The following is a 16,999-nucleotide window of genomic DNA, read 5'->3' as shown; positions in this document are numbered from 1 at the left end:
TTACTTTTATTTTCCTGAAAATTATTGTAAAGTCATTTGTATTTTTTGTTTTATTTTTATAATGATTCTTTGTATGTATGTGTATTATTGATTAGTATTTTTTAGTGATAAATAAAATGTATTAAAAGCAGATTTTTTTTACACGTTAAAAATTTTAGTTTTATTTCTGTGCAATGCTTAAAAGTATGCAATAGTTTTGGGTTTGACAGTTAAGAGTGATCGTTCAAGATCGGTAAATTGATAATTGTCATGAAAATATTCAATAAAAATATTTGTAAGTATGAAATTTCTTAAGTTTTGCCAATTTATATACAAAATTAATTTCCGTAAAAAGCTTTCACTGCAGTTTTTCCTAATGGATATAAGCATTATCTAATAATGATCGCTAGATAGATCATTGAACAAAAATCAATGCATTTCCCTTAAAATTAAAAAATAAAACAAACCAAATTTACTCTATAATTCTTACCAAAAGAAATGGCAAATTAACATTTAAATTTTATTGAAATACAATCAATCAATTTTTAAGAAGACATTAAATCTCACAGGGGAAAACAAACAAATTAAACTGAAATTTCTTTATCTCAATAACGAACTTATAAAAAAAAACTCTATAACTGTAAATACAACATAAATTCGTTACATGACTTTCATCTTCGGCTACACTCTCAAGCTACATTTATAGTATGAATCCACCCACTCAATCCAATTCTAGTAATAACCGAAAGAAATATCATGTAAAGGTTGCGAAGTACCCTCAGGTAAGGCATAATCACGAGCCAATTGATCTAATAAACTGCTACCACCGCCACCACTACTGCGACTCTGTAACTGAGGCTGTTGATAACGGGGCTGTTGGACGGGTATTGATTGGGGTACGGGACGGGGTGCTGGTGCAGCTTGTTGAGAGGGTCCAAATTGGAAAGGCTCTAAGTGAGGACGTCCACCAGATGCTGGACCCAAAAAGCCTTGAGCACGAGCACTAGAGGGAGCAGGTGTTACGGGTGCAGGAGCGTAAACGGGTCTTGATATGCGCAAATTAGATTGACCATCTCCAAACGAGGTTGATTGTGAGTATTCAGATGAATGTTGTTGTGAGTAATCGGGACGAGAGGGTTTTTGCACGGGTGAGTAAACAACATCAGTAGTACGCTGAGCACCAGGTATCTGTAGTCTAGGCGGTGCTGGACCCAATTGAGGTTGTGGCCTAGGTGGTGCTGTCTGTGGTACATATTGTTGTCTACGTGGTGGCTCTGGTTCTTGTTCTTCATCTTCATATTGTACATATTGTGGTTGTGGCTGAGGTTGGGGTCTTGGGGGTGGTGGTGGTGGTGCTGGCCTATATTGAGGCTGAGGACGATTAACGCGCTAAAATTTAAAAAAAAAATTACTCATTTTATGTCTTCAAAAAATAACAACAAATATATAAACTTACATGTGGTCTCTGTGGTCTCACCGCTACTTCATCTTCATAATCAGGTTCTGGTTCCCGTTTCGTTTCATCTACCAAAGTGGGTGGTGCTACCGTAATACCCTCGCCAGATGGTTGAAAACCATATTTATTCGCACCGTACTCTACCACTCGCACTTTGCCGGTCTCATCGACATAACCATATTTTCCTTTTACTTCACCGGTGGCCAATTTCGTTTCAATTTTAAATGAACCATCAGCACCTTCATAACCATAAGTATAGGAACCATCTTCGTTGTGTCTTTAAAAATATATAGAAAAATATTTTATTTATTATTTAATTAATTGTTATTAAGCTATTATTAAGTTATTGACTTACTTATTAATTTGTTTTAATATTGGCACTGGTGTCGGTCTTGGCGCATCTACTTGTCCGGAACTGGGACGCAGTCTTATGGGTGCAGGTCGGGGTGTATTTTCCTGATAGTCTTGATAATCTTGTGCATTTGTGGCGGCACACAATATTGTGATTAGTATTAAGCGTTTTAACTGCAAAATAAATTAATCAGTTTTAGTGAAAATATAATATTTTTTTCTGTGGTTATCAAATATTTTATAGGGAATTGTCCATAAAATCTCATTTAGTAGAGAATTTTTAAAAATTTTTCCTTTTATGATAAACTTTTAACAATTACTGTATTTTCTTTAGGGAATTCTGAATAAATTTTCATTTGGTAGAGATTTTTTTATAAATTAAAATGAATGAATGATATACAATTCTCCATATTTCTAATAATTTCTCTCTAGAGAAATTAAATCTCTCTTTGTTTAGAAGTTTCGATAAATGTTTTCTTTCAGAGTACTCTAGTAAGAGATCATTTTTACTCTCTGCCTGAGTCCATAAATTAGTCAATAAATAAGACTAGTCAATAAATTTTTCCATAGACTAGACAGTCTATTGCCAGCATATGGACTAGGCAATAGAGTAGTCTATAAACTATAAATAGATTACTATATTGATTAGACAGTAGACTGGTCTACATTACTTAAGTCAATAGAATAGAACGTTTGCATGTTAGTCCATAGAATAATTTGTGCTCATGTTTGTAACACCCAAAAATATTGGTCCTACACTAATATCAATCGGCTCAGAATTACATTCGAGTCGATTAAGCTATGTCCTTCTGTCCGTCTGTCTGTCTGTCTGTCTGTCTGTCTGCCTGCATGTCTGTCTGTGTGTCTGTCTGTCCGTCTGTGTGTCCATGTACCATGTGCCCGCTGACGAGGCCTATTGAAAATGGTTAAAATCGGTTCATTATTTAGCCTAGCCCCCATAGAATAGGGCTTTTGAGCTCATAATTATGTTAAATGTTCTAGTATCTCTAAAAAATCGACATAACGTGGATTTATATACATACGTCTAAATTATACTCCCGAGTTTCGTAATGATCTGTCTATATATGACTCTATCTCCCAAAGTCCCCTTCGGAAAATCACTTAAAGGTCAAAATCCACTCATAAACACTAGTATCACGATAAAATTCTGCAGAAATAACTTTAATGTAAACGTAAATCCCTCTACCAAAATGTATAAGGATAGGCCCACATTTACCCTTGCCCCCACATAACTCCTCTTATGGAAAATCTATTTTTTATATAAATTGTTAAAGTTTTACGGAGTTAAGAAAACTACTTAAATGATTTATTATTAAAAAATAATGTACATTTTTAACATACGCACTGGTGTAGGGTATCATACGGTCGGACATGTCCGACTGTATATTCTTACTTGTTTATTTATGTATATTGTTTTTTGGGTAACAAAGCACACTGGGTATAGCTAGTGGACTTTAAACTAAGTAGATAATAGTCTATAGACTAGACATTATTAGTCTAGACTAGTCTATAGGATAGTTTGTATACTAACCATTCATAGATTAGCCCCTAGACTAATTAATAGACTAGACCATAGAAAAGTCATTAGACTTGTAGTACAAAAGAAATTGTACAAATGGGTCATTGGTGTACCATTGTGCTTTTGAGGATTAAATTGAAATTGAACCCTGCTCCTTATATGTTAATGTTCTCTATAAATTTTTTTTGATAAATTATGTTTTAAGGTGAATTTTCTATAAAAACTTAGGAAGTTATCCTCGTATAAAAATAGTTAAAAAAAAATTTCTATTAAATAACCAAATTGAATGACATTAAATTTTTGTGTATCATGTTACAAAATATAAATAATAAATAATAGTTATATGGAAAAACTGAACAGACAGCAAGTAATAATTAATAATACAATATTTTTTATAAATTAATACAAATTTATCAGCCCTTTCACTTTTATTGGCCAATGACTTTAAACAACCCACACACACATATACAATAATCCATAAAACTAGTAAAAATACTTAATAATAAATAACTGTAAGTTAATATGTAAGTACATTACTATATATATTTATAAATATATGTATTAAGTTAATTATTACATTCCATAGTAACAAACCCAGCAAAAACTGGGTAAAGATTTGTACATACATAACCATTTCAATGACTACTACATACCATCTGCATTACTTTTAAGAACTCATATAATGACTTACATATAATTAGTAGTTTTTTTGGGTATTGACTTTTACCATTATTTGAAGCCTTTGTTCCAAGCACAGGTTTGTTTTATATGTGAGCGCAAAACCAAACAACTATTTAACTCCCTATTTAAAAGTACTTATTTAATACTAATGAAGAAGTCGCGAAAACCAAGTTTTAAAGCTTTTTAGCTATTATTTTTCAATGTTAGTTTTTGCTGGGTAAAAATAACGTGCTCAATGTCATGTAGGAAGAAATGCAATTTAATATACTATAGAAATATTTTTTTCTTTCAATTTGCTTTAGTTTATAGTATATTTAATTACTTATGTATTTATTCTGCTTTTTCAACAATATGATTTAAACCAAAATAAAAAACACCTATAAACATGAAAGTTTTTTTTTCAAAGCTAAGAAAAACTGCAATAATAAAGTTTTTATATAAAGATATAATTAAAAATGCAATAATATGTTAATACATAGATGCAACCAATATATAAATAATCTCTAGTACCTGTAAACAAATACTTTTCAACTTTTTTAATAAAAATTGTAAACAAGTAGGAAAACTAACAAAAAAGACACAAAGAAACCACAAATGCCAAATGTAAAAGTGATAAAAAATACAGCAAACAATTGATGTGCATTGAAGATGATGAAAAAAATATGTTAAATAAATTAGATTTATCTCAAAATTGCAACACGTATCTGTACGACTTGTTGAATGCCAATGATGAAGAAGAAGAGGAGGCAATATAACAAATAACAGCAGGAAGAAAAGTTTTTTGTTTTCTGTTTTTCGTTACTTTGATATTGAATATCATTACCATTATCAAACAAAAACTATTTGTAAATCTTTTTCAAATTTATATGCTTGGTATTAAGGCAGAATAGCTTAAGTCACTTTAAATTACGAAAAAAGTATGAAAAATAGTGATTCTTAGAATTAAAAGCTTAGATCATTTCCTTTAAGAACTTTTTGGTCACTATAGTGGGACTATATACTAGGCTATAGACTAATAGACTAGACTATAGACTAGACTATAGACTAGACTATAGACTAGACTATAGACTAGACTAGACTAGACTAGACTAGACTATAGACTAGACTATAGACTAGACTATAGACTAGACTATAGACTAGACTATAGACTAGACTAGACTATAGACTAGACTATAGACTAGACTATAGACTAGACTATAGACTAAACTATAGACTAGACTATAGACTAGACTATAGACTAGACTATAGACTAGACTATAGACTAGACTATAGACTAGACTATAGACTAGACTATAGACTAGACTATAGACTAGACTATAGACTAGACTATAGACTAGACTATAGACTAGACCATAGACAAAACTATAGACTAGACTATAGACTAGACTATAGACTAGACTATAGACTAGACTATAGACTAGACTATAGACTAGACTATAGACTAGACTATAGACTAGACTATAGACTAGACTATAGACTAGACTATAGACTAGACTATAGACTAGACTATAGACTAGACTATAGACTAGACTATAGACTAGACTATAGACTAGACTATAGACTAGACTATAGACTAGACTATAGACTAGACTATAGACTAGACTATAGACTAGACTACAGACTAGACTATAGACTATACTATAGACTATACTAGACTATAGACTAGACTATAGACTAGACTATAGACTAGACTATAGACTAGACTATAGACTAGACTATAGACTAGACTATAGACTAGACTAGACTATAGACTAGACTATAGACTAGACTATAGACTAGACTATAGACTAGACTATAGACTAGACTATAGACTAGACTATAGACTAGACTATAGACTAGACTATAGACTAGACTAAGACTAGACTATAGACTAGACTATAGACTAGACTATAGACTAGACTATAGACTAGACTATAGACTAGACTATAGACTAGACTATAGACTAGACTATAGACTAGACTATAGACTAGACTATAGACTAGACTATAGACTAGACTATAGACTAGACTATAGACTAGACTATAGACTAGACTATAGACTAGACTATAGACTAGACTATAGACTAGACTATAGACTAGACTATAGACTAGACTATAGACTAGACTATAGACTAGACTATAGACTAGACTATAGACTAGACTATAGACTAGACTATAGACTAGACTATAGACTAGACTATAGACTAGACTATAGACTAGACTATAGACTAGACTATAGACTAGACTATAGACTAGACTATAGACTAGACTATAGACTAGACTATAGACTAGACTATAGACTAGACTATAGACTAGACTATAGACTAGACTATAGACTAGACTATAGACTAGACTATAGACTAGACTATAGACTAGACTATAGACTAGACTAGACTAGACTATAGACTAGACTATAGACTAGACTATAGACTAGACTATAGACTAGACTATAGACTAGACTATAGACTAGACTATAGACTAGACTATAGACTAGACTATAGACTAGACTATAGACTAGACTATAGACTAGACTATAGACTAGACTATAGACTAGACTATAGACTAGACTATAGACTAGACTATAGACTAGACTATAGACTAGACTATAGACTAGACTATAGACTAGACTATAGACTAGACTATAGACTAGACTATAGACTAGACTATAGACTAGACTATAGACTAGACTATAGACTAGACTATAGACTAGACTATAGACTAGACTATAGACTAGACTATAGACTAGACTATAGACTAGACTATAGACTAGACTATAGACTAGACCTTATAGACTAGACTATAGACTAGACTATAGACTAGGACTATAGACTAGACTATAGACTAGACTATAGAAGACTAGAACTATAGACTAGACTATAGACTAGACTATAGACTAGACTATAGACTAGACTATAGACTAGGACTATAGACTAGACTATAGACTAGACTAAGAACTAACTATAGACTAGACTAGGACTAGACTATAGACTAGACTATAGACTAGACTAGACTAGACTATAGACTAGACTATAGACTAGACTATAGACTAGACTAGACTATAGACTCGATTATAGACTAGTCTATAGACTAGACTATAGACTAGACTATAGACTAGACTATAGACTAGACTATAGACTAGACTATAGACTAGACTATAGGACTAGACTATGACTAGACTATAGACTAGACTATAGACTAGACTATAGACTAGACTATAGACTAGCATATAGACTAGACTATAGACTAGACTATAGACTAGACTAGACTATACTAGACTATAGACTAGACTATATACTAGACTATAGACTAGACTATAGACTAGACTATAGACTAGATTAGAGACTAGACTATAGACTAGACTATAGACTAGTCTTATTTTCCATTAATATAAGTTTTACCTCGATATTACAAGTTTTACCTCGATAATGTTTCATTTCCAAAAATTTGTAGAAATTTTTCAATATAAATAATATTTTAAAAAATTAGAACAATTTTTGGGGAAATTGTGGATTTTTTGTTTTTGGGAATATTTTCTAAAATAGTATAAATTAAGGAAAGTTGTTAATAAAGTTTATATTTAAAGAGCATTTTTAACTAATACTATTTAGACAAAAATTCATTACAAATTTTCAATATATTAAAAATTTATGATTAAAAGGTAAATTTATAGAACGATGTGATATGAAAAATATTCATTAGTTATGTAAATTATCTGATTTATAATATTTTCTCCACGATAAAATACTGATTTAAATGTATTTATTATTTTTACAAATTTTTCACAACTGTAATTAATACCTTTAGTCATTATCTGCCGCAAATTCATTAAAAAGTATTAACAAAATGTTTTATTTATAAATAAACATAAAAATTATTGCATTGATAATTGATAATTTATTTACATAGTATTATTTTTTTGTCATCAAGTGATGATATAACTTTATTTTTCTTTATTTACTGCTACGAAATTCCCGGATCATAAATATTCGCATAGTATATTAATGGTTTTGCAAACAATGAAAAAATATTTATACATTTATTACAGAAAATTATATAAATTAATTTTAATGAAACTTAAAAAAAAAAAATGATAAAATAAAAAAAAAAAACTATGTACATATATGGCGGGGTAGGAGAAACGAGGCAGGTACTTCTTATAACAGGCTTAATGCTTGACCTTTATTTGAAATAATCAAGGTCAAGGTTATCTGTATACATATACATATATCTTCATTATATCACAACTATATTTAAGAGTAAATTTTCATACTTATAAATAGAGACCCCTTAAATTCTACTGCTGCTGCTGCCTAAATGATCATAATTAATTATAATTCTCGAATTTTCGACAACCGTCCTAAAGCATTAAACCCCCTTAACTAATTGAAATATTGTATAAATATAATCAATTATTGAATTGATCAATTAGTGGAAACCATTTATTTCTGCTAATCATTTATGTTTTTCAAACTGCTTACTGTAAACAAAAACAACAGCAGACGAAAACATAAAGACAAAAATCTAACAAATCTTAACTGATTTGAAGTGAAACCGCAAACATACATTTAAAACATGTTCGAATTATTAGACTTTGACTGTTGGTAGTGACGGCCTGTCGGTACCTCTAGCCCACCAACAATAGAGCAAATAGAAAAAACTTACGAAAAATAATTCAATTTTTTTTTTTTTTTTTGGTTTGTTTTAGTTTTTTTTCGCACAGTTTTAATGAAAATTCACATGGAAACCTTTCACTTCTATAGATTTAAGCTTGTAACTTTGTTTCATTTTATTTTTGTGAAATATATGTTGAAGTCTAACTACTGCAACGTTGTGTTTGTACGATATAGTCGATAAATCTATCATGGACATTATTATTGGTAACCAGGCGACACATGTTGTAGCCTTGATGATATTGGTGGTATTTTTTCTGTATTTTAAGCATTTTGTATAATGCGGATGAAAAACACTAAAATCTCCAAAGAAACTATCAACTGAAATTCAATCTGTAAAAATATATCTACAAAAGTATAGAGTAAATATCAGGGATGGAAAATTCAGTGCGAAAAATACCACAGTGACCCACGACATATTTGTTCATTTATGCGACAATAGTTAAAAAATATCGAATTGTAATTAAGTAATTTTTATGAAAAATGTTAAAAGTAATTTTCAAAACTTTAATTTTCCATGTCTGATGCATACATGTCGTATAATACACAAATCTCTCATTTACAACAAGTCTGACATATCTCAAAAATTCTGGCTTTTTCGAACTGATAAACATAAGTACCCAGCATGTTAATGACTTGTACTTACTTAACAAATTACTTTTCAATGACTACTACATACCCTCTGTACTACTGAGAAGGAATCTAGTAATGACTAACAAATAAAAATGTGATTTAGTTTTCATAATAAAGCATTTAAGTTAAATTGTTATATTGCTATGATCAAATGAGACCCTATAATTATAAAATTCATGAGGATCATCAAGGCTAGTATTAGACTTGGTTTTGCAGCTTTTTGTCGGGATACAAGTATATTTAAACATAATTATGAACTTAAAAGCCCTATTCCGGTTCAGTTGTATAGGGGCTAGGTGAAATAATGGACCGATGTTAACCGGTTTCAACAGGCTTCGTCTCCGGTACCATAGAAGATCATGTGGCAAATTTTATTGAATTATTTTCAAAATTGCAACCTGTAGTTTGATTACAAGGTTTACAAGCCCTATTCGGGGGTTCAGTTGTATGGGGGCTAGGTGAGAAAATGGTCCGATGTTAACCAATTTCAATAAGCTTCGTCTCCGGTACCATAGAAGATCATGTGTCAAATTTCATTGAATTATCTTCAAAATTGCAATCTGTAGTTTGATTACAAGGTTTACAAGCCCTATTCAGAGGTTCAGTTGTATAGAGGCTAGGTGAAATAATGGACCGATCTTAACCATTTTCAATAAAATGTGACAATAGAAGATCATGTACCAAATTTCATTGAATTATCTTCAAAATTACGACCTGTAGTTTGATTACAAGGACATAGCTAAATCGATTCAGAAAATGATTCTAAGCCGATTGGTAAGTGCGTTACAAACATCAGCACAAACCCAATATACCCTCCCCACTAAAGTGGTGTAGGGTATAACTACTTACTAGGGTGATCGACTCGATTTTTCAACCGGTTTTAAAACCGGTTTTTTCTGCTTTACCAGTGTCGGTTTTTTCTTAATGTTGATTTTTCGAATATCGAATAACCCGGTTTTTTCACTTTTTAAAACCCGGTTTCGAATACTTTTATTTGCTTTGTATTCAAAGATTATTTAAATGAAATTTTTAAGTAAATAATAATACAGCCCGTCTAAATTTTAAAAATATTCGAGTCGAGGAACTAGAGTATATTTTTCTACAGCTCTTTTGGTTAAACTTTTTTGATTTTCCTAATTAATTAAAAATTATTTGTAAAATGGATAACTGTTTGATAAAATTTAGCAATCTTAAGATTATATTCCAATTACAATAATTAATTTACGGCTGAAATTTTATGGAAGTGTTGGAATGCCTATGCAAATTTCCTAAACAGGGCTTTTAAAATAAGCTAGGATTACATGTTTAACAGAAGGGTCCCACTTTTTTCCTAATTTTTTTATATCAAAGAAATAATGTAAATCAGACGACTAGATCTAAAGTTATAATCTTTTAAACTGTTAAAAATCATTTCGGACCATGTTTTATTAATCAAATTTAAACATAAACATTAAATTTTTCAAATTAAAATATATATTTTTTTAATTGTAATGAAAAACCGGTTAACCGGTTTTTTCTAAATTTGAAAAATATCAACCGGTTTTTTTTAAATGTCAACTATTCGAACTATTCGAAAACCGGTTTTTGGAAAATGTCGAATAATCGATCACCCTACTACTTACTTAACTCCCTTTTTGCAAGTGATTGTAACTGTAAGCGAGCAAGGTAAGTACTTGACTTAAAATGCTCTTGTGTAAGTAAATTGTTACATTTTTAACCTCTTACTTTTCAATGTAAGTTTTAGCTGGAATATTAGAGGAACTATTGTTAAGAGCAATAACTAAGTAGAAAATCAGAATAGAATCGCGTAGGGGACTGTCACACAATTACATGCCTTAAAAAGGGAAAATCACAACTTTTTCGGATAAACTACTTACAATTTTTGAAGAGGGATTGAAAATAGGTTAAAGTCTTTGTAATAATTATACTTGCTATCGGAATAGAATGCTGTGACAGACTCGACTAAAACATAGACTCTTATTAATAGAATATGCCGGCATACAAAAAAAAAACAATTCGAGACTTAGTCGATTATCTTATGAGCCCACAATTATATGCATACATGTGTATATGTAATATTGATGCTTATCTATTCATCTAAACATACAGAGTCCAACTTTTAAGAGACTTTTTTTCCAATATATGATATGATGATATGGTTATTTAAATATATAAACTTCCTCAATTCTCTAAAAGAACAATCTTAATTAATACTTAATAGTGTATTTTTAGAAGACATTCGGTTCTCATTTTTTCGAGTGGAAGCAATAATGAATAACATAGGTCCTATAAAGGTTTTAAATATCAGTTCATTTGTCTGTTGTTCGAATTTAGTCTATATAGTCCAATACCAAACAAAATTTATCCAATTTTTCTTAGTTTATGCTGCAATCGTGACGAAAGCACCCATATGAGGTCCTCTTCGACAGAACATTCTTAAGCCCTATTAAACAAACTATTCCGAAAACCACTCTAATGTTATAATCTTATAGAAAAACTGCCACCTTAATATTTTTCGCTAAACATATCTATGAAATTTGAGATAAAGTTTTCAATATTATTAATTTTATATAGATACATGTTTTTTTCTCTTCTCTAAACATTCGTGGTTATCATGTGGTTGTAAGCCTTTGACATTTACTTCTTACTTCTGATCTAGTTTATATACTATTTTGTAATTTTTTTTGTTTATTTTTAACCTACTAAAAACAGTTTGATATTTTAATTAATTTTTCGTTGAACATAATAAATATGCAGCAGTTTACATGAATATTTTTGGATTTACACATACATATATAGAGCACTTTGTTGAATTACTTTTTAAATTATATTTAATTGGACAAATTCTATTGCGTTTATATACTTAAGTACGGAATATATAAGTTTTATATGGGTGCAATAACAAATTATGAAACGATTGTCATAAAACTCTGTAATAAGCTTTATTAGAGTGATATGAACACACGGTAGTCAGATGTTACAATATTGTCAGAGAAATGATCCGAACTTCTCAACTGTAAGAACTTTTGTTTTGCAACTTTGTTAGAGAAATCATTGTCGTACAATGTTTAACAATAATTTTTTCTGACAATCGTGGCACTACGTTGCTATTGCCAGATCATTGTCTGACAATTTTTATGCATCTGACAATGGCACCATTTTATAAATGCTACAAAAATAGGATCTGACAGCAGGGTGAACAATTTTTGTTGGCAGATAAATTTATTGTCTCACAAGAAAATTGTAAGATTATCTTACAAACGTCTGAACTAACAATTTACCTGCCAGATCTGCCAACATTATAAGATCACCTACATATTCAATACAAATAACTGTGATCCTATAGATATTTATATGAACAAAGTTTTATTCAGAGTTATTTGGTTTATAATAAATTTGTTTTTATTTTATCGCTATACCGGTATTTTAAATACAGTTTTGAATATTAAAGTCATTTTCTGAACAGGACCTTATAATGTGAAGGGGGTGTGTAGGGGCTAAGTGAAATCATGTACCGATTTTTCTCATTTTCAATACGAAAAAACTTGTATCAATAAAACATATGTATGGGAAATTACATCCATCCATCCATCCATCCATCCATCCTGTAATTTTAAGAAGAGGGTCATAAAGGGGGAAGAGAGTGTATAGTGGCTAGGTGAAATCATGTACATATATTTTTTAAGGGATCTTAGAATACTATGATGTTCGATGCCTTAGAAATGGAATGACCAGAACATAAAAAGCGAAAACGATCAAGAAAAGGTAAACAATTTGAAAACTGGACAAAATGGCAGAGAGGGCAAGATAGCCTTATAATCAAATATGGCCCTAGAATATACAAACATATGTATATACCCAGCAAAAACTTACATAAAATAATAAGGTGTTAAAATGTAAAAATTTACTTGCACAATAGCATTTTAAGATTATACTTTAACACGGGGATAATACTGGAGGCAAGTTCTTACGACGTTCGCTTACAAATAGGGAGTTAGGTAAGTACTTACTAAGATCGCTAAGATCGAAAAAAATTGCTTACGAACAAGGAACGTGTCCCTTGCATTTGTTTCGCTTGTGTTAAAAACAATATTCCAAAACAATATGTTAAGGCTAAAAAGTAAGTACTTTATAAGTCATTACTAGACTTTTAAGTAATGCAAACGGTATGTAGTATTCATTGAGAAGTAAGTTGTCAAGTAAGTACAAGTTATTACCATGTTTTTACTAGGTACTTTTATGGAATTTAGAATAATATGCTGTTCGATATATTAAAACTTTTCGCTATAACTTTAACATGTTAACAGTTTTGTTTAATATTTGTATAAGATTCACCAGAGCAGAATATAAATCTTTTAATTTGATTGAATTGAAGTTATAATATTAAAATTATTATAATTGAATTATTTTGAAATAACTTTAATTAAAGCCATATTAAACTCAACTTGCATAAGAGCCATAAGACAAGCACAAAAAATTCTTGATTTAAAGCAAATTAAAACAAGTAAGAAATTATAGTCGGGCGAGGCCGACCATATAATACCCTACGCCTGTTACAAAATTAAAATGTGATTTAGTTTTCATAATATAGCATTTAAGTTGAATTGTACCTTGCCTCAGATATACTTAAGCCTTTTAGTGTTGAATAAAATTGTGGACATTTAAGTTAAATTTTGAATTTTTGTATAGGGGCTATGGTCAAATATAACTATAAAATTTTTGAGGGTCATCAAGGCTAGTATAGAACTTGGTTTTGCAGCTTTTTGCCGAGATACAAGTATATCTAACATAATTATGAACTTAAAAGCCCTATTCGTTGAGTTCAGTTGTATGGGGGCTAGGTGAAATAATGGACCGATGTTAACCATTTTCAACTGGCTTCGTCTCCGGTATCATAGAAGATCATGTGCCAAATTTCATTGAATTATCTTTAAAATTGCGACCTGAAGTTTGATTACAAGGTTTACAAGCCCTATTCGGGGGTTCAGTTGTATGGGGGCTAGGTGAAATAATGGACCGATGTAAACCATTTTCAATAGACTTCGTCCCTGTGACAATAAAAGATCATGTACCAAATTTCAATGAATTTTCTTCAAAATTGCGACCTGTAGTTTGATTACAAGGTTTACATGGACGGACGGATAGACGGACTGACATAGCTAAATCGACTCAGAAAATGCTTCAAAGCCGATTGGTATACTTTAAGACGGGTATAGGACCAATATTATTGTGCGTTACAAACATCAACACAAACCCAATATACCCTCCCCACTAAAGTGATGTAGGGTATAAAAAAATGCAAATTTATTGCATTGACTATATGTAGCACCAATTTTTTTCTACGACTGGAAAATCCACTTTATTATTAAAGATTTTAACCAAATTGGGTGACTATTTAAGTGTAACAACACCTTAAGACAGTCTATGACCAGACAATAGAAGTAATACAACAACTGGCAAGCTTAGTAACCGAGTTGTACTTATAACACATGAACAACTGTGTTGAATAAAATAAACGAATGTGTGTGTTAGTGTGAGTGTCTTAAAATAATAGTTTAGTTAGTTGACAGACTCTGCTAATGTATGCAAATTCACAAAAGAAAAGCAAGTTTTTCATATGCAAATGAATACTGTTTCAGCTAGTAAGTAGTAGCAGTTCAAATAATCAGCGCAATTATGTACAAATACATTAATATTTGAATTACACACTCTTAGACACATACATACTACTCTAACACTAAAGTAGTAATATGTAGTAGTCTTGTGTTTGAAAAGTAACTTTGTACAAAAACACAATACTGTAAACTTAGTTGTTGTTTTTTAAAGATATTTTTCCCAAGGAATTTAGTTAATTTAATGATAATATTTCTTTTTTGGTATAAAAAAAAAAACTCAAACTTATAAAATCCATTGCATTGTTCAAGTTTTTTTTTAAGTAATTTTTATTAACTTTGACCTTTTTCGTTGATCTTTTAAAAATGATTGATTGTAATGTGGCTAATAGATATTTTTTATTTATGAAAATCTTGTTTTTTTTTTTCTAAATCCAACCTACCACTAGCATTGTTTAGCTTTATTGCTAATTTGTTTTGTAATAAAATAAACTTATTTAGTTAAATTATTTTCTTGTTATTTTTTTTAATTTTTCATTGAATTCTTAAAGATTTTTATCTCGACAACTTTCAAATTCACCACTAATTTTCAAAACGTTAATTACAAATTTTTTTCTTAATCTTATTTTTCTTTTCTTCTTTTTTACAATTTGCACCCCGTTACGTTCTCAATGACTTTGTAAAACTTCGCGTTTGGACTGAACCGCCAGAAAAATATCTTGGCCTTTTTATAGCTTGTACTTGATTTGTACAGTGGAAAATAATATGAAAAAAAGTACTCATATATAAAATAATAAAAATAAAGAAACTTTTATTGGTATTAGTGGTAGAGGTTGTGGAGCTTGCTTTACGTCTATCTATCTAGCTGGCTGTCTGTCCGTCCATGCGTCCGTCTAGCTACAATGTGTTTTATTATTACATATTGTTGTTGGTTTTGGTGGCTTAAGCCAGAGCTAGTAGTTAAAAACTAAAGAAACCTTTTTAATGTTGTTGCTTTGTTTGTTTAGTTTATTGTCTAATGTTGCACTCACTACACTCTTTTGGGTTTAATGTTTAAATTATTTAACTCAACACCCCATTACTTTAATAATAACTGTGGAAGTATTTTGTGGTTTTCATCTCAATAATTTGATTGATATGATTTATTATTGGCACATTTTATCATTTTGTTATAAATTTTCAATTGTTTCAAAATAAATCTGTAATAAATGATCATTTAATTTAAATTAAAACTTAATAATTTTATATTCACCACTTTTGATATTCACCATTAAAGAGACAATGTGTATATTTATTTATTCTATTATTTCGTTTGTAACATATGTATGTACCCAGCAAAAACTTACATTACTTACACTATAGCATTACTTTAACACGAGCATAACATTGGGGACAACTACTTACCACGTTTGCTTAAAAATAGGGAGCTACATAAGTACTTTCTATGCCAGAGGTATTAAAAATAATTTTCAATACGCAATATCATGGGAAGCAAATATTTACCACTCTCGCTTACAATTAGGTACTTAAATAATTCATTACAAATAGTAAGTTACAAATTTGTGCTCTTTCACCTACAAGCAAACATTGAAAGCAAACATTAGTTACTTAGATAGCTAGTTAGTTAGGTAGTTAGTTAGTTAGTTAGTTAGTTAGTTAGTAGTAGTAGTAGTTAGTTAGTTAGTTAGTTAGTTAGTTAGTTAGTTAGTTAGTTAGTTAGTTAGTTAGTTAGTTAGTTAGTTAGTTAGTTAGTTAGTTAGTTAGTTAGTTAGTTAGTTAGTTAGTTAGGTTAGTTAGTTAGTTAGTTTAGTTAGTTAGTTAGTTAGTAGTTAGTTAGTTAGTTAGTTAGTTAGTTAGTAGTTAGTTAGTTAGTTAGTTAGTTAGTTAGTTAGTTAGTTAGTTAGTTAGTTAGTAGTTAGTTAGTTAGTTAGTTAGTTAGTTAGTTAGTTAGTTAGTTAGTTAGTTAGTTAGTTAGTTAGTTAGTTAGTTAGTTAGTTAGTTAGTTAGTTAGTTAGTTAGTTAGTTAGTTAGTTAGTTAGTTAGTTAGTTAGTTAGTTAGTTAGTTAGTTAGTTAGTTAGTTAGTAGTTAGTTAGTTAGT

General features: G+C 30.1%; 1 protein-coding gene across 1 annotated transcript; it reads right to left on the bottom strand.

The window, feature by feature from the left end:
* Window positions 1-132: 132 nt before the first annotated feature.
* Window positions 133-15,626, bottom strand: LOC119603756 (tyrosine-protein phosphatase non-receptor type 23). The gene is made up of 4 exons (XM_037955918.1): window positions 15,344-15,626; window positions 1,791-1,960; window positions 1,436-1,712; window positions 133-1,368 (listed from the first exon to the last, which is right to left on the bottom strand). The coding sequence occupies exons 1-4, from the start codon at window positions 15,350-15,352 to the stop codon at window positions 712-714; spliced, it is 1,113 nt and encodes a 370-aa protein (XP_037811846.1). The 5' UTR covers window positions 15,353-15,626; the 3' UTR covers window positions 133-711.
* Between the last annotated feature and the right edge of the window lie 1,373 nt (window positions 15,627-16,999).

Source organism: Lucilia sericata, unplaced genomic scaffold, assembly GCF_015586225.1.
Source record: "Lucilia sericata isolate MDLA Ls3-8-SP2 unplaced genomic scaffold, ASM1558622v1 Contig000333F_arrow, whole genome shotgun sequence".
Taxonomy (NCBI): domain Eukaryota; kingdom Metazoa; phylum Arthropoda; class Insecta; order Diptera; family Calliphoridae; genus Lucilia; species Lucilia sericata.
Note: the sequence above shows the minus strand (reverse complement) of the source record. Positions and strands in the feature narration are given on the sequence as shown.